Raw genomic sequence first — 21,355 nt, 5'->3', positions numbered from 1 at the left:
ACTTATGATCTAGGTACCGACACTTGAATGAATAAAGATAACACTAAAACATGTGTGTAAACACAAAGTTTATTCATACACCAATCACAACCTGATCAGAGCAAATAATTTGGGACACAAATATGATGCTTTCAATGTGGTCTGCTTCTTTATGTTACTATAACTAAAAGCAATGTTTCCTTTCCCTCTGAATGTTATTAAACAAAATATGAACAATTTCCATAAAGGAATCCAGACACAATACATGAATAGCTCCCTTTGTCATAATTGTTAATTTCATAATGAAAAGAACTGTGTGGGAAGGGCTACATTTCTATATAAAAATATGGAATATTGAAATGGCGTGCATTTATTAAACTGTTAATTAAGGAACACACTAACTTCTCAGAAAAGTTCATAAAAAATGTTAGAATTTCACATCATTATATAAACAGATTTTTTCAAAAAATCTGGGAAAACATTTGGGCCATAACATATGGCAATTTAACTGATACTAACTCAATCAAAGTGCAGTCAGTGAACTCATTCTTAATGGAGAGTTATTAGCATGCAAGATCATTCAGAACAAAGCATTGATTCTGTGATATTTAATTTACACTGTTTCTGTAATAAGAGCTCAAAGTTTAACTGACACAATTCCTATCTTTCTGGTCTGAAGGGACACTAATGTGGTCAATCCTCATCGTCATTCCCTCCTCCCTCCTCCCCCCCAACACTTCCTCATTCACAGCGGGCAGGAAGTTGACACCAGCACCGTGTGCATCACATCACTCAAGCTTCAGCAAGAGGACTGGTATTTTTTAGCTTAAGGCAGACTGACCCAGCTTCATTCCAACAGTAATCTTCAGTCATTCACCTGTATAGATGGGATGGTACTGTGATACACTTCAAATTAAATGTAAGTATACATTTTTATCATTCTATCCATTCTGAGGAAAAAAAGCAGGAGGCTTAAACTTTTAGACCCAGTTTCCCAGACATGGATTAACCCTTGTTTTAGACTAAAACAGTTTTCAATGGAGATCTTCATTACATTTTTCCTCTTACTTTAGGACTAGGCTTAATCCTTGTCTGTGAAACTGGGCTTTAAACTTTCTTGGCTTTTTCTTTCTTTAAAAACCTTGGACATCCACCCCCCCCCCCCCCCCCGTTTCCTCCACCTCTCCTACTTCCAACACCCAGGACATTTTAAGTAAATAGTGCCAATAAAACCACAGATTTAAATAGTTCCTGAGAGAATATCAAATCTAATGTTGCCCATTATTGGCCAATATAAGACATGAATGATACAACTGTCCACATTAAGACACTCCTGCCCCAGCCCAGCTCTACCGTCCTCCATAGAGATGGATCTTGGCAAATGAGATGGTCTCGTCATAGTCCTTGTGGCCCTTCTCGTATATGACAAATATGTACTTCCTGTCCTCAGGGTAGTCGCTCCCCAGTGATGTCATAGACGAGTAGCCACTTGGCCCGGCCCATATCTGAACAGCATTCTTCTCCCACGACGTGCCATTGGTCAGAGACCAGCGGAGGGTAAGGTTTACCCCTAGGCAGACAAATTGGGAAGGATGGAAAAATGAAAAACAAATGATCATTTAAAACCATTTGACTTAGCAGACAAGCCAATTTAGGGGAGGCCCCTCTTAATCTGCAGTCCATGCTCTACCACTACTCAGCCCATCCACAGAGCCCCCACCCCCTTGGTCCTTACTCTGTTGGCTGCTGGCAGGATTGGTGAAGTAGAGCACCCCCTCCTTCTGCAGAGCCCCCGCTGCCACCGCAGGGTCCACCAGGGTGGAGTCAAAAATCAGCTCCTCCAAGGGCAGAGATTCCCCTCCGTCCAGGCTGCGCACCACCACACGGCACCGGCAGTGGTAGTTGTTCTGGTTGCGCACGTTGATGACAATGCTGCCGTCCTCCATCTCTACAGGCTGAGGAGAAAGGATAGATGGATGGAGGGAGGCAAGAGGGATGGATGGGTTTAAGGATACAGACAGGGAGGCAGGGTAGATGGTGGGAAAGAGGCAGGCATACAGAATGACTGAGCTGGAAAACCAAGTCTGGTAAATAAAGTAAATAATGGTACAAAGACTCAGCTTTACTCATCAATTCCTCCACAGAAATGTTTCGAAATCACCAACTTGTGTATAGACTTTTATGGGTCCCTTAGTCAATGATTATTCATAAAATTTAAATAATTCCCAGAATTAGCTCACTGGCACAACAGTGGATAAGAAACTCTGACCAGCCAAAAGTTTCTCCAGTCCTTCCCTGGTCTAACCTGGCACTCGTCTGGGTTGAAGTCTCCGGATTGTTTGGGCTGGTTGTAGGGGATGCTCTTCAGCGCGGCGCCATTGTTCCAGTTTCGTCCATGGTCGTCACTCAGGATGCAGAAGACCCCATCCCCCTCAATGCTGCCGTGACCACACACCACCAAGCGGCCTCTCGCTGGGGGGTAGCGCTTCTGTGAGGATGGACATGGACAGGAGGACAGACAGACTCAGCACACAGTCCACTGTCAGGAGGTGCCGGGTTGGTATGTTGTTGAGATGCACTTTTTGTCATATTTGCTGAAATAAACTTCACATCCTGTTAGCAACCCATACATCTAAAAGGTTTGATAGTACAATTGAATACATCCAGTATCTGTGGGTGCTGCAGGACTGTAATAAACACAACCAATCACTTGGTTTGGACCAAACTTAATGATTGGAAAAACCAGTCCTGAATGTAACCATCCACTGAGAGTTGACCAGAAGAAGCCTTATAACGTGAGTACGATACTGATCATTACTAATCATTACAAACCAAGCAAAACATGACCACCAACCTGGATGCCGAAACCAGGCCCGGGTGCAAAGCTCTTCACCCCCAGCTGGACAGAGAGGTTGCGTGGGGTGCTCCAGCTCAGGCCATCGTCCAAACTCTCCACCATCATGGTGCTTGAGGGGCTGCAGTGGTAGCGGTGGAAACAGATAGAGTAGATCAGCATGATGGAGCCCTGCTCCTCATCCGCCACCACTGAGCCCAGGTTAAGGCCATCCTCCAGAGAACCGTCATCCACTATGAACGAGGTGGGAGACCAGGTGGCCCCTAGGAGATGGAGAGATTTGACTTAAGTGTCTCTATATTTTTTTAGAAAAAGGTTTTGATTGAATGTTTACTGAATTATATTCTGTCTGTCTGTCTGTATGCTGAAGGGAGGGTACCATACCTCTGTCTGTTGAGCGACGCAGGGCAATAAACTTGGCTCCTATGTCATTTTGTGATGCTTTCCTAGCCTCTGCAAAGGCAAGCAGACTTCCCCTTGGGGTGAAGCTGAGCAAGGGGATACGATAGGTGTTCACCTCCCCAGCCCCTCCGGCCACCCACAACAACTGCTCGTCATAAACCAAAGGGTCAATCTGGAAGACATGAGGGTGGGGGGGTTCAGTAAAGAAATCCACGTTCTAAGAATGCTGACTGTTAGCTTGAGGTAGCGGTGAGTGAATCTAAACAGTGAAACAGACTTCGGCTACCTTGACTGTTGAAAGAGACAATTGACTGACAAAAACAGCATGTGACAGAGCAATCAGCAAGTAGTGCCAGTGTAGGTAAAGTTCCTCAGGTGATGTGTCTTGTTGCTTATTTAAAAATATCACTGAAAGCATGACAAGATCAGTTCATGCAAGTTCGATGCAGGAAGGATGTTTACGAAAGGTCCTTAAGCATGACCGTACAACATATTGCGACTACTATAGGCAGGCACATAAGGTACCAACACCAAAACATAAAGCCAACTTCTGGAATTACCAAACACAGGTTTTGAATGCCATGGAATTCCAGAAAACATCGTACATTGTTGGCTACCCTTGAAATTTTAGTATTTTACCCAAGATCTTTTTGGAATTAATTGAAAGATAGCTGTTCAGCTTGCTCGTTGACCTACCTCCAGGCCATTTACAGTGCATTCAAAGTAACTTAACACAAAGGAAAAAAGAACAGCGATTCCACATCTCACGCGCATAGAAGACGGTCTTGCAAACATGCTGTTTGGTATGTTCCTTTACGGTTTACTGTTGTCTTGTAAATGTCAGAAAATCGACACAGATAAAGCTTCAAGTAACACTACCCTAGCCTGCTAGCTTACAGTGACCATATCCACATCCTGATCGAAACACTTTGGTCACATCATATGACAGAGGTTGGGTCACGTGACTTTGTTTTGTCATATGGCACTGGAAGAAATATATAAATAAATCATATGATCGAAACCAAATAAAATGGAGAAAAAGTCAAACAAGCTTTAAAATTGAACATGCCCAGGCAGCATATTCACATAATCACACTTAAATATGAAAACAACCGTTCATAGGTCCAAGTGGGTTGGTCGACAATAAATCCATCACTGATAAAATTGGTAAAATGATTATAAATGGTTTCACACGGAAATCGTTTTGTTTTTAATCTTCTCTGTTTGGCTATACAATATAATTAAATGAACATTAGGTATTTAAATACATGTGCAGCCATCAAACATAGGCCTACTTACTCTTGTATTCCACAAGGGAACGCACTTGCTTCGAAGAAAAAGTTGGGTAAGACTTTTGCACTGTACTGCTAACGCCTTTCTGTCAACATACACGTATTTATCCATTTATTGCAATGGAAATAGGGTTGTCTTTAACAGTGTGGTTAAATCTAAGGCACCCAATCTCTTTGGTATGTGTGCGGCAGCATAGGTTACTTAATTTCATTATTTCTTAAAGTTTGTATTTGACTTGTGACTTAATTGTGTCAGAGTTTACAGTATTATAGTATTACTGTATAGTATGTTCGTGTCATTCTCTGTGCTTCTGGCCCAGGTTGAACGTGAGTGCATAAGGTCCACAGCATGTTGTTTGAATAAACATAACATTATTTGTTATCCAAAATATCTGGATGCAAAAACTGGTTTAAGTTAGTTAAAAATGTTTCTAAGAATGTGTGTACATTTTGTGTGCGTGCGGGTATGTATGCATATGCGTGTGTTTGTGTGTGTGTTTGTGTGAGCCTAGGATCCCTTCCGAGTTTAGTGTGTGACAATCTCAGCCCCGAAACCACCAGACCAGAAACATGACTCCCAGAACACCAACAGCTGTGGTTCCGAGTGACAAAGTGACAGCAACCTAAACAGGTAAGACAACTGGGGTATTCAGGAGTGTGTAGTTTGTGTGATAATATAGGAATGGTAATGTACAAAGTATAACCAGCTGAAGCCTGTTTATACAACCATTAAGAGCCTCTGTAGCAATTACAGATGGATGTGTGTCGGAATGTGTTATTGTCTAAAAAAACATTTAGAAGAGATTTCATAGATTCCTGCATACATAGACCACACATTAAGTGGACTTATTCATTCATTCTTTTATTCACTCTAGGCTGAGAAGCACAGACTGCATTCCTTCAGTCATGTGGCCTTCCTGATCTGAGTCACACGCTGAGAGAGAGAGAGAGAGAGAGAGAGAGAGAGAGAGCGGAAGGGAGAGAAAGAGAGGGTTGACATAAAAGTATATGGTTCGTAAGGCCAGTAGGATCTACACTGGTTAAATACAGCATGCAATTATGGTATGTCATGATATGTCATTTATTATTTTACTTATCTTATCTTATTATGATAATATAATTCAATTGATTACACAACATGTAGTGTCTCAAGGGAATAGTTAAAGGGATTTAGCAGGAAGCTAATGAGATGCTTCAACTTCATCAACCTGTTTGTAACTTGGCATTAGTGTCTAATTATAGACACAATATAGTGTCTTGAATTCTGCGTTTAAGCATACAATTAGAATTTCAAAAGCTAGAGCTAACTATTCCATATATTGAATGTAGAAAATTGTTGAATGCTGTGAGGTCCCTATAATGTAGGACAAAGAGGAGGAGTTGGAGAGGAAATGGGCATGTGTGTGTTACCCCAAGACATGGTTCGTGTGTTACTCATCACAGAACACACATGCAGACACACATCAGTTGGTAGTAGATAAACACACACACATTTCATGCAAACACACGCAGCACATGCACAGTATTCTTGGGAACAGGTAGAAGGCAATAGTTTCAAGACATGTCTTCTTCACTTTTCAGAGGATGTGAGAATTAGGAAGAGAGAGACAGTGTAACAAAGACTAGTAAGGGAGGGGGAGGGAAAGAGAGATAGAGGGCTGGGAGTTGACATCAGGGCTTCACACTTGCCTGCTGAAATGTGTCTCCCTTTCTATCAAGCTAACTAAAAATAGCAAGAGACAGAGGGAGGGAGGGAGGCAGAAAAAATAGGAACTGAAAAGCTACAGCTGTGTCTGAGAGTAACTATTCTCTCTCAGTTTAGTTTCTCTTTCATCCCTTTGCTCAGACTGTTGAGCTGTCTAAGGGAAAGGCGAACTGTTGAAGACAGCCGTGGACTGGCGTCACCGTAAGTTTGTTTCATACATATCGTGTACTGTTCCTCTGCGAAACCATGTAAAGTGTTACCTTAGGGTGAAAATATAGGTCAGGGGTTATCTATAGTAAATATATGATATAAATAGAGATGTCCTGGATACTTTTGAGTACTACCTATGTTTGGCATGTTTATCTTTGACAACACAAAAACAAGACACAGTTGCTGTGGTGCTTAAAATAATAGTTTTTGGTTTAATCCACACCAATCTGATCAAGATCTACAACTGTCAGTGGTGGTAAAGCTGTTAAAGGCTGCCACAAAACATGAACTTTGAACTATAACGCAAGACCGCTTCACAATTTAAAGTATGTAAGGCAGTGACTGAAAGTGTTCGCACAGTAACAGTGACAGTACCTGAAAAGCAGAAGCAAAATGGTTTGTTGCTTCTTGTTGCAACGTGTTACTTTTGAATCATGAGACAATTCTTCACTTGCTTTTTCAGGCCCAGATTACGACAGAGCTGTCACAGAGCTAAAGATTGGACATGGATTCTCAGATTGAGTTGCAGTTCATACACTGACATACGTAAATGATTTAAAACGTATTTATTTATTCAAATGTATTCAAACGTTGAAAAGGTATATCTCTTCCTTTAGTGTTTTCAACACCCTTCATCACACATCAGGGAAGTTATCTTATACTAGCAGATAAAATACAGAATCCCACACAGGAAACAGACAAGTAAACAGACCAAGCAACCGTGCTCACAGATTCTGCAGTATTCACCATGCTTTCTGAGTTTATTTCTTTATTCTTATCGCCTTCTTCTCACCCACACTGCAGAAATCTTGACTCTAGTGTGAAGTGTGCATACATGTGCACTCATTAAGTCTAGTTGTGGTTTAAGAGTAAGTGGCAGCATGCTCATGAACAACCATTATGTTTATACTTTTGGGCCCGAAGGATTTTGTAACGATGGAGGGGGACACAGAGAGCGATGTTGACATGCAGCCCAGACACGCCAAGGCCCAGACTGAAACTGAAACCAACAGATCTTCCAGATATACCAACGGTTGGTAGTTAAAAAAACGAATTGTGGCACAGATATGTATCGAGATCAAACCTTGAATGTTCCGGGTTTGTCTTGCCAGCGCGTCTCTAGCTGAACCCTATAAGCCTTACCTTCTTCTGTTTTTCTCTATTGCTCTCTATTTCTCTTTTCGGAATCTGCCTTCTTGTTTTTTTGGTACGTTCTGTTCACTTAGTGTCTGTCACAATCTGATACTGTCAGTCTAAACACTCATTCACCCTCTCTTCTTCCCCCCGTCTTCTCCTCCAGGTCAGTGTGTGCTGGCAGTGCCTAGCTCATCCATGCTGGTCCCTGGCTTTGATCTGACGATTTGCAGGGCACTGCTGGAGAAAGAGGGCTTCCAGGTCAATGAACACATAGACACACACACACACACGTACTGTACATGCACACACACACACTCATGCAGATTCTGTCGAGATAATCTATCATGTGATTCTTGGTTGCATCATTGCAGATTCCAGTGGGGGACTTTGAGAGCCCTTTAAAGACTGCTCTTGACCACGTGTCAGTCAGGAGATATCTGCTCTTCAACTCCTCCTTCTTCCACTTGATCTTGGCTCCGGTATACTTCCACCTCCCCACACTCTCACTCATGTTCCAGTTGACTGTGTTTTATTATTTTATTATTCAACTATCACTGTGCTCAGACATAAGAAGCACCTGAATCAGTGTCCCAGTTCTAGTGCCTAACATTATGTCGGAGCATTTTCTGTTGCTTTGTCAGAATCTCCTGTATAAAGCCAGCTTGTCAATCTCCTCTCCAGGTGATCTATATTGTGTTCTGGTGTGCAGTGTACTCCACCCTCCATCTGTACCTCTCCATCACAGACTACTGGGTGCTCTACCTGTCTGTCAGCCTAGTCTCCATATTACTCACCACTGCCATAGTTCTTAGACTGCACAACAGCAACAAGAAGGTAGGCGTTCCTTCTAGCTGCTGCACTGTACAGAGAGTATGTCTACCTTGATGTGTCAAGCAGTGCCCTATTCATAAGCATGATGGAGGTCAGGCATTTGCAAACCTAGTGTGGATAGATGGTTATTTGGAATGGATTTGTCATATCTGTCTGAGTCCTGGACATGGTGCCCTTCCAGATCAACATGAACGTGGATGTGCGCTTGATCCAGGTAAACGAAATGATGAGCGCACACAATCTGTTAGTGGGCGTGGCCGACTGGGTGCAGAACTGCACTGGGAAATTACAGGTAGGTCAGGTCTAGTGGTGGGAATGTGTGCCATGACCAAGTGCCAGATCACAACAACAACATTGCCACCCACCGCCACTCTCTCTCTCCTTCTCTCTCTCTCTGTACTCTTTCTACTCTGCCTCTTTCTTTTTCACTCCATCCATCCATCTCTCTCTCTCTCTACTTGCTCTTTCTTTCCTTCCTTGCCTATATCTGTCCATCTGCCAGCTGTTCTGTGTATACTGGGACATGACCCCTTGTTTGAGGGCCCTGACTGAAACTGTGGAGGATCTGAAGGCTGTGGGAGAGAACAAGGCCCAGGTACCCCCCCCCCCCTACCCCCCCCCCCCCCCCCCCGGTTTATTGATCTGTGTGTGTTACCGTTCTCATGTACAGCGCTCTACACATACTGTTTTGAAGGACATTAGGAAGCAATATGCATAAATCAATACGCATTCTGTTGTTTGAAATGATTCTCCTCGCTAATTGACATGAGGACAAGCATTTATGACACTCGTAAATTTCACACTAACAGAGTATTTAATCTTGTGTAAAGTACATTCTTTAAGTTGGTGGCTTGGGAGTGTCTGGTGTCATTGTCTCGAGGGAAATGGACTGCAGTTCCATAACCAACCAATCAAGTCAACTTTGCCTCAACTGTGTCTTCTTTAAATCAGAAGAAACTGAAGAAAAGGATGTCCCATCTCCTCTTGGTGTCAGAGGTCATGAACCCTGACCCTGAGGTGGGTTCACGGGTCGAAGAGGGCTCTGATGAAGAAAGGCCTTTGCTTCCGGAGCAGAAAACGGACCACAATACCTCCAACAGCCACCGGGAGGACACCAAACTCACCACCAACTACAGCCTCGTACCAGAACTCAGACTCCCATCCCAGGTCAGAAAGAGAGAGAGGGAGAGAGAGAGAAAATGATGTCAAACACAACTCCCAAGCCTTTTGTAACCACGTCCACCTCAGCATGCAGCTCAACATTGTCTAATGCACACAAACAGTTATTCCTCATGTAAACAGGCCCTTCCACGACAGTGCAGACATACGTTAAGACGTCCTCGAAAAAATGGCAGCCATCCCAATCGCTGCCGTCTCACTTCCCGTGTCTTTTTCCCATGTGTCCTAGGCCGTAGCTCAGCAGCTCCTCCTCACATACAGTGCAGCGTACGTCAAGCTGCTGGTCTCAGAGAGTCTGCCGCTCCGGGGCCGTGGGAGCCGGCTGTCCAGGAGGAGCCACTGCCCCAACGCCACCCTCTGCCTCTGCCAGTACATCCAGGTCAGGGTGCTTCGCTGCTAGAGCCTCTCTGGAGGGGACACCCTGGATTATATATCCTCCTTTAACAACCACTGTCACTATACTACATCCCAGAAAACTGTAGGACAACCCTGCATATTTTCACTAACCCGTTTTCTGTTGATGATTTGTAGAAACAATAAATATATTTTTGTATTTTCGACGGTCGGCATTGGTTGTTGGGGCCCGCTGAACACGTGCACATGTAAAGTATTGTGTGGGTGTGTGTGTGCATGTGGGGTGTGTGTGTGTTGAAGGATAATCATGCCTGTGGATGCAGCTGAGGTGCCGGGTCTGTAAGTACCTGGTCGCTGCGTGCCGACACTAACACTCAGGAAGGGGGGCGGGCGGCGTGCAGACACAGAAAGGTGGGACGAAGCACAGAATCATGCGGCGGCAGTCCAAGTTAAATGATCTCAGAGACGCTGGGTCTCTTTGGGAGGCTAAATGACCATCTGTGATCCTGTAGACACAGTCTGGCCTGGTCCCCCCCCCCCCCTCCTCCCTCCCCTCTCCTCTTCTCTCTCCACAATCACACACAATCTCTCCTCCCAGCCTATCTTCATAGCTGAGCTTGTGCACCAAGCCTGTGCTTGAGTTTAATGGATGTCAGTAATGCTAACACAAGGAATGCGCTGGCCTTCCTTTAAAGCAAAGGTAAAAGCACACAGTATATCATTAATGTGTTGAAAAAACATGCTGCATATGCACAGAGGCCAGTAAATGGTGTCATGAAACAATCAAAAACACAAACATAGAAACAACTAGCATCTCTTAGTGATGGACCCGCTAATAGAGAGATATACTTCATGTTCTGACAGGGAGGGAGAGGGGGGGGGGGGGGTGGCGATGGAGAAAACCGGGGCAACTATAAATAGCACCTCAGAGATGAAGGGAGAGGAAGAGAGAGAGAGATACAGGGAGAGGATGACAGGAAAGGAAAGAAAGGAGGAGAGACAGATACAGAGAGACAGATACCGAGGAGAAAGCGAGAGACTGGTACAGTCGATTCCTGCGACCAAGTCTTTCACAACCAAAAAGGATTCCTTTATTCAAACAACTGATTTCATACACAACAAATGCATGTGTAACATCCACGAACAGAATATCCCCCAGAGAAAAAGCACGTGTACACAGCAGCCTCTTTGAACAAGCAATCCCTCGCATTATCAGGCTAGGAGAGGAGGTGTACAGCGTCTCCAAACCATAAAAGCAGTTTAGAGTTTCGTCTGCCTAGCCAAGGGCATCTGTAACGACTTAGAACCATCACCTAGGAAAGCAAGTACACATAGGTTGGGTTTAGCGTAGAGCTAGCTAAACTAGATATGTCAGGGGTGAGTCTAAAGCATACAAAGACACACGCACACATCCCAGAATAGCTCTGTTGTACAAAGGGGAGAGTGACAGCATTAAAGGATACAGCACTGAGCTCACTTAGATTCTCTGAATTTATCATCTCTAAAATACTGTCTTTGAAATAAGGACAGGACATTAGCTGAAATGCCATAGCCTATGGTAGTGATCATCAAAGCCATCATCACTTAGTAACAATAATCATAATTAGAATCAGACTTACTGAAGATAACCTTATACAGCCTAATACAATATTTACATTGTTATCATGGTCCCTCACAACACACAATACATGTTCAATATCTCTAAGCAGATTCAGGATTCTCTCAAAAATAGCATCTTAAGAATAACAGAGGAAAGAGAGTGAAGCAAGAAAGATATGTTGTCAATACAGGTAAGACATGTTCAACCTGCATGGCAGGGAGAAAGACAGAGTGAGAGAGAGAGAAAGAGAGAGAGAGGGGGGAGGATAGGGTTAACAAAACAAACATATTGTAGAGAGGAAAGTGCCACAATATGCAGAATATAGGCATTGACTTTTGTTCTCCACAGAAACATTCATTTTCAATTCCACTGTTCTGGACATCCAGTTTACACTATGTACCCTGCTTCTGTGGCCAAACACAGGAAGCAGCACAACTAATAATACCAGGTGGTGGGCTGCTTCAGAAAGCAGTCATGTTTATGTGGCCCAGCTTTTACGGCTGTCTAAGATGAACAGGTCTGTCTGAATACAGTTCAGTTCTGAGCATCATCAGGGTCGCTGTGAATAAGATTGAGAGGCTATAAAATAGCTTGTCTAAATTGTTGCTTTTTCATTCACTATTGCCTGTTCTATACAGAACATTTATGAGATGTTTCAACCACTTCAAGCCATCTGCAGTTTTTTTATTCAAGATGTCTACTCTGTTGTTAAGTGCAGAGAGACTACCTCTAAGACAACTGATATCTATTAAGGATTATAAACTACAAAAATTTGATGCCATTTTAGTGTTGGAATGTGCAAATCATTACAGAAATTTCACATTTTTGCTAGCCGCAAAGTGTAATATAGCTAGCTACAAAAAGCTATTGATATAGGGGCAGTTAAACAGAACAGCTTATCTACTGAATTAAAAACACACTACGGTAGGAATTGAATAAATTAACAAATAGATAAATACATAAATAGTATATCTTAATAAATAAACAAATTTAGTAAAGTGAACCAATACAGTATTATCCAACCATGACACAAAGTCCAGCCTCTGATAAATATTTCATGTTTGGTTATGTTAGACCTTGTTATGGTATCCGTTTACTTGCCAGTAGGTGTGTAATTCGTTATCGATCTTATGTGTCTAAACTATTTGTTCATTTGGCAATTTGTTTTGTAATTGTTCCTAATAATATGTTGTAAATCAATTACAAAAAAAGTAATTGATTTACTGTTTGAAGCAAAACATTATAATACTCGACTTCTGTGTGTAAGTAAAACATAGTCAGTGATTCAAAATACCTCCTTGTGTACAGAAGTAGCCACTATGGTTTGTCTTCCGTTTGGCAGTCATGACAAGGCTGAAGCACTTTAAATACAGTGTGTGACTCATGTTTTGGTCTCGCAGCTACAGTGGATTTGATGGGACCATCAATAAATCCATCTATCAGTGATTAACATAAAATGAATAGTTAATATCAAATCAAGATTAGACTAGTATCAAATTAATGTTATGTCAGATATGTGCTTCGTTTTAATCCCTAATAAGCGATATCTGAATGGAAAGATAGTTGCCACGGTAACATTAATACTGGCCTCTATAGGTTCCCAAGTCCCATTAGTGTTTGAAGATTGGAAATGATTGGTTATTGGCCAGTCAGATGGCATAGTCAGTTGGTAGGGTCAGAACTGTAGGTAGAACACATACGTACAGTCAAGCACACCCCAGAATATCAGTATAAGTAAGTCAGTAAGTGTCTCTACCTAGGCTGTACTGTATGTTCCTGAATGTGTGTGTGTGTGTGTGTGAGTGTGTGTGAGCGCGTGGCGTGTGTGTGTCTAAGGATCCCAGTCGTCATCGTGGTGCTGTGAGGCAATGATGACCACCACTGTCAGGATGGTGCAGAGCACGATGGAGGCTATGCCCACCGCCAGACTGATGAAGGAGAAGTTCCGCGCCTCTCGAGATGCTATCTCCGCCGTCACCATGTCCCCCCTGGCAACCGCCGTACGCACCTGGGGGGGAGGGGGGGGGGGAACGACAGATTACAAAGGTGGAGAGAAAAAAGGCTACAGGGAAAGAAAGAACGGACAAAGGGAGAGTTCGAAACGGATGAGCAAGTGATGGAAACAGATCTGGAGAGAAGAGTTAAAGAGAAAACGAGGCAGTGTGCTGATAGAGAGAAACAGAGAAAGAGAGAGAGAGAGAGAGAGAGAGAGAGAGAGAGAGAGAGAGAGAGAGAGAGGGGGGGGGGGGGGGGACAGACTACCTTGGCACAGGCACTAATACAGATCATCAACAGAGGGACTGACCTACCAGAAACACGACCCCACATGGAGCCGACACAACATCAGCTGCTTCCACTGACAGAACCCAAACCTGTGTCTCCGTGCCTTGTCTGCTCGGATCAGCTCCAACCCATCTGAGCCAGCCCAGCCCACAGCTAAAATCCATACTAGATTGGTTGTAAACAATGACACATTACATAATAGCAGCCCCCCCCCCCCATCCTCCCTGCACACCAGCCCCAAACGATGACCTGTTACTGCTGCTTTAGTCCAGGGCTCTCTGCGGCAATTCCTGGAGAGCTAGCCTCCGTTAGGTCTTTACCCCCCACCCCACTTGTAATTTAAACAGAATCCTCTTATCAACCAGCTAACTATTGGAGTGAAGTGTGCTAGATTAAAGTTGGGGTTGATTAGGATTAGAGCTTGCTTTTAATCAACCCGTGTGATTTAGCGGTACACTTGGAATGTACAGGGACATCAGGATCAACACACTGTGGCTGGTATCAAGGCCAGTCTCTACCCAGTGGAGCTGTGCATTATTCACACTGCCCCTCCTCCAACACATGCACCTTGGTCAGACTGGGAGGTAACTGCAGGTGGTACAGGGGCGGTTCAACCCTGCACCAGGAGATTGACCCCTCTCCAGGTTCTTACTGAAATTCCAGTTGTAACAAACATGCTTTAGCTTGTCAACCACATTGTATGACCAGATGACACACCTGTTACCCTCCTCAACCAACAGATCAAGCCATATCCGGAACAGTAACATAAACAGTATCTTCTCCGTGTGTTGACCGACCTGCACAGCCTTGATGATGGCGATGATTCCGGTGGGCCAGAAGCAGCAGACAGTGGTCAGGACGGCGATGGGCAGGTAGTCGTGTGGCGGCCTACGCGGTTCCATCAGGGCGATGCCCGGGGGCATTTGCATGGCCATCTGCCCCTGGGTCATTCCCCCACCGCCACCGGGCATGTAGGGCTGGCCCTGGGGAGGGAGGGAGTGAGGGAGGGGGGGGGGGGTGGTTACGCGGGCAGTTATGGGTATTCTGCATCAGCGGTTGGGTTGGTTGCTGTTGTCGGCATTTTGCATTGCTGTGGCAAAAGGAACAAAAACAGCGTTTCCTGCTGTGGAGTCTCTCAAAATGATGAACCAGCAGAAATGGGCCGGCTGCAGCACAACCATTAGGAAATCACTGTCCTGTTACATCTAATGGAGTTCTGCATGCTCAGATTGTTTGTGTTAAAAACACATTATTTTATTCATTCAAACACAATACAGGGTCCATAATGCAACTAAGGGCTACAGACAAATCTTAATATATTGCACATGCTAAGCACCTCATTATAAACCTATTCAAATCACTGCCTGTGTGTTAATGACCACTCACCGACGCCATGGGGTAGATGGGCACATATGCTGTGCAAGGCTGCAGCTGGAGGGGGTAGCCTGGGTGGAGGTACCCCACTGGGGCGTGGGGCACTGTCCCTCCAGCCCCCTGGGTCTGTACTGTGTAGCCATGGGGAGCCCCTGGGGGTCCGAGGGGGCCGCAGTGGAACTGGGTCTCCTGGAGGTAGCCGTCAGAGCCTGGAGGTGGAGGTGGAGGGGGGTAGTTGGGTTGGGGGCCACAGCCCTGTTGGGGGGCCATGCCCGGCTGCTGAGGCATGTTTGGAGCCTGGTTGGGGAGGTAGGGAGGGGGCTGCATCTGGGTCATGGGCTGGGACATGGACTGACGTCCAGAGTCATCCAGACCTGAGAGAGAGAGGCAGAGAGAGAGAAAGAGACAAAGAGAGGCAGAAAGAGAGACAGGGAGAGAGACAGACAGAGACAGAGAGGCAGAGGGAGTGAAGAGAGGCAGAGAGAGAGACAGAGAGACATAGGGAGTGAAGAGAGAGAGGGGCAGAGAGAGAGACAGAGAGACATAGGGAGTGAAGAGAGAGAGGGGCAGAGAGAGAGACAGAGAGACATAAGGAGTGAATAGGGGAGGAGAGCAAGCAGACCGTTATCTAACCAGCCATCATTCTGTTCTCTGACATTTTGGTGCCCGCTTATGCAATGTAAACACTATAGATTTATTTTCCCGTTGATATGCGCCAGGGCTAAAGCACACAGAAGCATCTCGCAGCAACTGCTTTTACATCGGAGAAAATGTATTAGCGAGTGTATTCATTTCAAGCCTCTCCAACGATTCTTTAAGCTGGAGTTTATTTAGAGGACGTCCAGGAGGGAAAAGTGTGGTGTAGAACCTACCAGAAAAACCACCCATGTTCTATTTACGATGACATACTAATCCCCTTCTCACTAGTTGATGCGTGATGGTTCACAGGAAGGACCTAGCTGCAGGGGAGCATGACGAGGTGGACGCTGGAGTACGGTTGTGCTGCCTTCGGGTCATTGTGTCCCACCTCTCGCACCGCGACGGTGGGTCACAATGACGCGAAGGCAGCAAAGAGGGATGGCAGCAGGGCTGCCTTCAGGAGGGGCAGCAGCAGCTGTCTGGATGAAGGCCCGAGCCACTGGACCATGCTCTAGAGGACGCTCAAACTGGATGTCTTGCGGTCTTACATGATAACAGCTCAGCTCGAGAACACTCTGGAACTATCCCCCCGACACATTTGATTACAGTATTCAGATGCAGCATTTTTTCCTGGCCATTGCTGGAAAGACCAAGAGGCTTATCGAGTTTAACCTATCACGCAAACAAAAACTATGGAACCCATTGTGCCATATGCTAAGAGGCCAGGTTGACTGTGTACAGCAATCAGCAATCCATGCTCACTCACCTGCTAAGCACAAAAAAAGGTGGGGTGTGAAAAAAGAGAGAGTGAAGAGAGGGAGGTAAAAAAGATTTAGAATCGAAAGGGAAAGAAAGGATGAGAAAGAGATGGAGAGGCTGAAAGGCATGATGTAGGAGAGAGGTGGGCAATGGAAGAGAGAGAGAGGTGGGTGATGAGGGCCAATGAGATGAAGCTCAATGACTTGAGCTTGGGGACAGTCATTACATAAGAAACTCACACTGTCACTTCCATAGTTAGGTAAATCGCTATGCTAAATACAAGACAAGATTGGGTGGGGAATGATGTCTCGCATCTATAAAAGAACATAGAGACATGTAATACATTAAACTAACCACAGATAAGGGGGCCTTCTGTATCTGTGTTCACACGTGTGTCTGTTCACAGATATGATTTGTGTGTGCGTGGCCTACAGCGACTAAATAGCCAGGGCTTCCCTGATCTAAACCTTTCAGCTGTGCTATGTCTCATTCACTACGGAGGAAGACCTCTCAGAAACATGGCGCTTACCTTGGTACCCTCCTAGGATACAATGAAACCGCGGGAGTTAACGGGAGAAATGAAGCAGATTATTGTGCTGCATTTTTTATGTGAACATTACGCACGCACGCGCACTTTCACAGACACACATGACACACTGAGCACACACGCACGCACAGTGCATCATTATTAAATGGTTGTTACAATGAATTAATACGTGCGAACACGATGAATAGGAGAAGCGAAGAGCATAAACAGACGCGCAATAAGATGGACAGCTAGGAAGGGTTTGGCACGTTAAGAAGAGGGGCCGAAATCAGCTAGATGAAAAGATACCACCAGAGTGACTGTGTCACCGATGAAACCTATCGATTTTTCTTCGCAAAAGCTAAACACGAGGAAGCCGATGCTTTGTTCTTAAATATCTAATAAAAACGAATTAGAAATATAGAGGACTGTGGGGGATGGGGGAATTGGTTCAATTGTCAATTACAGTATTGCCAGAGAAAAGACGCAACAAAACACAACCTCAGATCAAAAAATATATAAAAAAACATTTACCGTGTTTTTCTGATGACATTTTATGCAGAGATAATGCTCTCCTCTCACCCAAATATGTAGTACAAACACTATTATTCCAATTCGTGTGACTTGGTTTTAATCCTCTCACAATGGTGGAGACTTTTCCAGCTAATTATAACCCATCTCTTAAATAATTTTCATTTTACGATCCAAACGTAATGTCTTTTAGAGCAATAACTTTGTGTATAAGTAGTTTAACTGTTATTATGTCCCAATGTAAAAAATCAGATTTCCCCCAGTCTGCAGCTGGTACATCCACCGCAACAGCAGAAAACAGGTTTCTCCACTAACGCATCGCGTTACATTGAATTAATCAGACACACAGCTATCGCTGTCTTAAAGAGACAGCCGAGTTTGAAAATACTGTAAGCTTGATATGCCATTGGTATGAAGTTGAAAACTATTAAACACGACATTTTATAGGAACCGACTTCACAGACATGATCAAAATGTGTAGGACAACAGTAAGCAATACGTGGATTTTATTTCTGTACAGTAAATTACAAACCATTTTACTGTCATTCCAATTTTGGTCACATTCCAAGTGGCAATTGAAGGGACCACTCCCTTCAATTGCCCAAACTCACATGTAAACAACATACACAAACAAATTAGTATGTTCATATTCTTTCCCTGTCTTTATTCTTGTGTGCACACATAAATGTACGCAAACACACACGCATACATACTCTCCATCTTTCTCTCTCTTTTTCTCTCTCTTTCATTCTACCTCTTTGGCACATGCTCACACACCAAATCGAGAACCAAAACATGCTTGGCAGCAGGCACCTTCACACGCACACACAACCCCCCCCCCCCCTCTTTTTATTCATCCCTCCTTTCCCTCAGTGTGTGTAGAGTGAAGCGGTGAAGACGATGTCTCTGCGGATGGCCAGGGAGGCTTTCTCCATTTTGCTGCCCAGCACTGAGTCTCCTACGATGCGAGCCGCCTGGCGCACCTCCTTCAACACCTCGTCCAGGCGCTGGATGCAGCGCACCACCGTGCCCTCCTGGACGTCAGTCAGCTGGGCGATCTCTGCAAATGGCTGAGAGGGGAGGACAGGAGGCAAGGAGACAGAGGGAGGGGAGGAGACATGAGAGAGAGGAGACAGGAGAGAGGGGGAGAGGAGGGGAGGGGGAGAGGAGACAGGAGAGAGGGGGAGAGGAGGGGAGGGGGAGAGGAGACAGGAGAGGGGGAGAGGAGGGGAGGGGGAGAGGAGACAGGAGAGAGGGGGAGAGGAGGGGAGGGGGAGAGGAGACAGGAGAGAGGGGGAGAGGAGGGGAGGGGGAGAGGAGACAGGAGAGAGGGGGAGAGGAGGGGAGGGGGAAAGGAGACAGGAGAGAGGGGGAGAGGAGGGGGAGAGGAGGAGAGGAGACAGGAGAGAGGGGGAGAGGAGGGGAGGGGGAGAGGAGACAGGAGAGAGGGGGAGAGGAGGGGGAAAGGAGACAGGAGAGAGGGGGAGAGGAGGGGGAGAGGAGGGGGAGAGGAGGAGAGGAGGGGAGGGGGAGAGGAGACGAGAGAGGAGGGGGAGAGGAGACAGGAGAGAGGGGGAGGGGGAGAGGAGACAGGAGAAGACGAGACAGAAGGAGACGAGACAGAGGTTGAAGAGGAGAATGAAAGGAGACCAAAGGAGAAGCAGCGGGAGAAAAAGGCGGGAGAAGAAGAGAGGACAGTAGGTGAAGTAATTATAGGAGAGGAAAACCTCAGGACAGACACTTTTTTTGTGCAGTGACAGAAACATGTCATCCTGCTTAGCCATTCCATTGTTTACCACATTTCCCAGATATCATGGTGCCTGTGAGATGAGATGTGGAGGGTGAGTGGTGCATTTAGTCTCACCATGCCCCTGGCCCAGCAGTAAACCACCTCGGTCAAACCAAACTTCAACTGGGACACAAAGTCCTCAGCCGTCTGGGCTATCCCAAAACTCCTCTGCAGCTCGCCGATACGCTGGGCCACAGACAGCACGCGTGCAATACCCTGAGGGAGGGAGGGAGGGGCGGAGGAAAAGAGGGAGGGAAAGGGAGTTGGATACGAGAGAGAGAAGGAGAGGTCAAACGAAAAAGCTCGCTCACGCACGCACGCCAACAGATGAGTCCCGCGAGGAGCTCTTGAACATAAAACATGCCCTGGGCCCTCCCGCCAAGGCTCCGAGACCTCGGCCGGCGTTTCCTCCTCGATGTGCAGTGAAGAAGCCCACTACCTGTGTTCAGGGAGCGCGTTCAGTGTCCACTCAAAGTGTTACAGCCTTCCTGTACAAACAGCCTGGGATGCCACGGCGAGTCATCACTAATTCAGGCTTCTAGAAAGCACTTCCATGTCCCTGGGCCGCTTGACAACCCACACCGACACTGTGTGGGTCTCGGACACAGACACAGTGTATGTGCGTGTGTGTCTGTCTGTATGTGTGTTACTTCAGGTAAGGTGCCCTTGCCCCGGGGAAAGCCAGTGGAGTGGGTCCTGTCCTGTGCGTATGCGTCACCAGTAAAGTCACACTGGCCCTCCATGAAACATTTTACAGTAGGTCAAATGGAACCTGGCTCACATGACGGAGGTACCTCCTCCTCTCTCCACCCCTGCGCATGCAGACAAGGCTCGGTGGGAAACGGCACACCGCAACGGCCATCCATTCAAATGTATTCAAACGAATATACCCAATGCACTTCCTGGTGCTGCTGCGGGTGAAGGAGCGTGCGCCTCACCTCCTGCAGGGTGCTGGTGAGGTGGGGCTCCACCTGGGTCTTCTGCGTGAAGACCAGGCAGGACAGCAGGGCGGCGCTCTCCTCCGGGGCCAGGGGGCTCAGGGCGTTCTCAAACAGCAGCTCGGTCAGCAGCAGCTCGTGGCAGGAGATCTGGCACGCCACGCGGCCCTTCAGCTGCACCGCCCCGCCCTTGTCCACGTAGTCCAGGGACTTGAGCACCTGACGGTGGGGGGGGGGGGGGGGAGAGAGAGACGTATCTGGGTCACTCTGCTGTCACGCTGTCCCTACCTCCCTGTTCTGCAGTTAGAACGCGGTAATGACAGAGTAATGACGTGTATTTGTGACGTTGATACAGAGATATGACAGGCAGGTAATGCTGCTGTGTTTGTGTTGAGCGGTGGATGATGGGAGGTTCAGCGGGAAGGACAGTGTGAAGGGAACGAGGCGTGGCTCCGCTAGCATGCGGTGAGTGGGCCATGGGGGGGAGGGGCTGGGGTCTGGGAGCCAGAGGGACAGAAGGATGGGGGACGACGACAGAGGGACAGAAGGAGGGGGGGGGAGCCAGAGGGACAGAAGGAAGGGGGGGGGAGCCAGAAGTATGGGCGGTGAGGTTGGTGGGGGGGACAGACCTCGATTCTCTGGTGGTACTCTGGCAGCAGAGACAGAGACTGGTCGGAGGTGAGGAAGAGGAGCTTGTCCAGATCCTCCTGCACCTTCATCCTCTCCTGCACCCGGATGAACTGACACACGGGAGAGAGAGGGAGAGAAAGATGGAGGGGGGGGGGGTAAAAGGTGGAGGAAAGAGATAGCGACAAAAGGAAGGGGAAGAGACAGTTGGGGATATTCAAGTTTACAGTACAAGACCTTTCCCCACACTAACAATATTCCCAGATGTACTGTAAACATCATAAAGCATCTTATCCAGCCACACTAACACCACCACTTTCACACACATATTTGAGAGAAAACCGTG

At 46.2% G+C, this 21,355-nt stretch overlaps 4 protein-coding genes across 9 annotated transcripts in view; 1 reads left to right on the top strand and 3 right to left on the bottom strand.

The window, feature by feature from the left end:
* Nucleotides 1–51: 51 nt before the first annotated feature.
* On the bottom strand, nucleotides 52–4,161 carry neu1 (neuraminidase 1). 2 transcript variants are annotated; one of them, XM_047018700.1, is made up of 7 exons: nucleotides 3,932–4,161; nucleotides 3,522–3,643; nucleotides 3,218–3,407; nucleotides 2,834–3,096; nucleotides 2,285–2,467; nucleotides 1,715–1,934; nucleotides 52–1,549 (listed from the first exon to the last, which is right to left on the bottom strand). In XM_047018700.1, exons 1-7 carry the CDS (start codon nucleotides 3,951–3,953, stop codon nucleotides 1,329–1,331), a joined length of 1,221 nt encoding a protein of 406 aa, XP_046874656.1. In that variant the 5' UTR covers nucleotides 3,954–4,161; the 3' UTR covers nucleotides 52–1,328. The 2 variants fall into 2 exon arrangements, with proteins under 2 accessions (XP_046874656.1, XP_046874657.1); XM_047018701.1 differs by lacking the exon at nucleotides 3,522–3,643.
* An 895-nt stretch (nucleotides 4,162–5,056) lies between these two features.
* LOC124466816 (transmembrane protein 268) lies at nucleotides 5,057–10,147 on the top strand. 5 transcript variants are annotated; one of them, XM_047018706.1, is made up of 12 exons: nucleotides 5,057–5,158; nucleotides 5,403–5,589; nucleotides 6,374–6,433; nucleotides 6,906–6,988; nucleotides 7,367–7,475; nucleotides 7,743–7,837; nucleotides 7,951–8,058; nucleotides 8,261–8,413; nucleotides 8,592–8,702; nucleotides 8,913–9,005; nucleotides 9,365–9,577; nucleotides 9,819–10,147. In XM_047018706.1, the coding sequence occupies exons 5-12, from the start codon at nucleotides 7,379–7,381 to the stop codon at nucleotides 9,987–9,989; spliced, it is 1,041 nt and encodes a 346-aa protein (XP_046874662.1). In that variant the 5' UTR covers nucleotides 5,057–5,158; nucleotides 5,403–5,589; nucleotides 6,374–6,433; nucleotides 6,906–6,988; nucleotides 7,367–7,378; the 3' UTR covers nucleotides 9,990–10,147. The 5 variants fall into 5 exon arrangements, with proteins under 5 accessions (XP_046874662.1, XP_046874663.1, XP_046874660.1 ...); XM_047018707.1 differs by having other exon boundaries at nucleotides 5,058–5,158; nucleotides 8,625–8,702; nucleotides 9,362–9,577; XM_047018704.1 differs by having other exon boundaries at nucleotides 5,059–5,158; nucleotides 9,362–9,577.
* A 99-nt stretch (nucleotides 10,148–10,246) lies between these two features.
* prrt1 (proline-rich transmembrane protein 1) lies at nucleotides 10,247–17,953 on the bottom strand. The gene is made up of 4 exons (XM_047018727.1): nucleotides 17,659–17,953; nucleotides 15,213–15,574; nucleotides 14,624–14,809; nucleotides 10,247–13,551 (listed from the first exon to the last, which is right to left on the bottom strand). Exons 1-4 carry the CDS (start codon nucleotides 17,675–17,677, stop codon nucleotides 13,375–13,377), a joined length of 744 nt encoding a protein of 247 aa, XP_046874683.1. The 5' UTR covers nucleotides 17,678–17,953; the 3' UTR covers nucleotides 10,247–13,374.
* Nucleotides 17,954–18,398: 445 nt separating this feature from the next.
* Nucleotides 18,399–21,355, bottom strand: part of skiv2l (SKI2 homolog, superkiller viralicidic activity 2-like) — a 6,811-nt gene continuing 3,854 nt past the window's right edge. The window contains 4 exon segments of the mRNA XM_047019686.1: nucleotides 18,399–18,725; nucleotides 19,520–19,660; nucleotides 20,383–20,601; nucleotides 21,012–21,257. Coding sequence (XP_046875642.1) covers nucleotides 18,525–18,725; nucleotides 19,520–19,660; nucleotides 20,383–20,601; nucleotides 21,012–21,257 — 807 coding nt within the window. The 3' untranslated portion in view covers nucleotides 18,399–18,524.

The sequence above is a fragment of the Hypomesus transpacificus genome, chromosome 4, assembly GCF_021917145.1.
Source record: "Hypomesus transpacificus isolate Combined female chromosome 4, fHypTra1, whole genome shotgun sequence".
In the NCBI taxonomy this organism is placed as follows: domain Eukaryota; kingdom Metazoa; phylum Chordata; class Actinopteri; order Osmeriformes; family Osmeridae; genus Hypomesus; species Hypomesus transpacificus.
The sequence above is the reverse complement of the archived record's forward strand: the minus strand, read 5'-3'. Positions and strand labels throughout refer to the sequence as shown.

Bases quoted from the DNA above. Each gene is read 5' to 3' on its own strand.
- neu1 (XM_047018700.1), bottom strand. From the start codon at position 3,953: ATGCACTGTAAATGGCCTGGAG. The intron at 2,468-2,833 runs GTTGGTGGTCAT...CCATCCTCACAG, and splicing joins GGCCTGGTTTCGGCATCCAG to AAGCGCTACCCCCCAGCGAG. The intron at 1,935-2,284 runs GTTAGACCAGGG...CTTTCTCCTCAG, and splicing joins TCAACCCAGACGAGTGCCAG to CCTGTAGAGATGGAGGACGG.
- LOC124466816 (XM_047018704.1), top strand. From the start codon at position 7,379: ATGGAGGGGGACACAGAGAGCGATGTTGACATGCAGCCCAGACACGCC. The intron at 7,838-7,950 runs GTCAATGAACAC...GCATCATTGCAG, and splicing joins TGGAGAAAGAGGGCTTCCAG to ATTCCAGTGGGGGACTTTGA. The intron at 8,414-8,591 runs GTAGGCGTTCCT...GTGCCCTTCCAG, and splicing joins TGCACAACAGCAACAAGAAG to ATCAACATGAACGTGGATGT.
- prrt1 (XM_047018727.1), bottom strand. The intron at 14,810-15,212 runs GTGAGTGGTCAT...CTCCCTCCCCAG, and splicing joins CCATCTACCCCATGGCGTCG to GGCCAGCCCTACATGCCCGG. The intron at 13,552-14,623 runs GTCGGTCAACAC...CCTCCCCCCCAG, and splicing joins CCATCATCAAGGCTGTGCAG to GTGCGTACGGCGGTTGCCAG.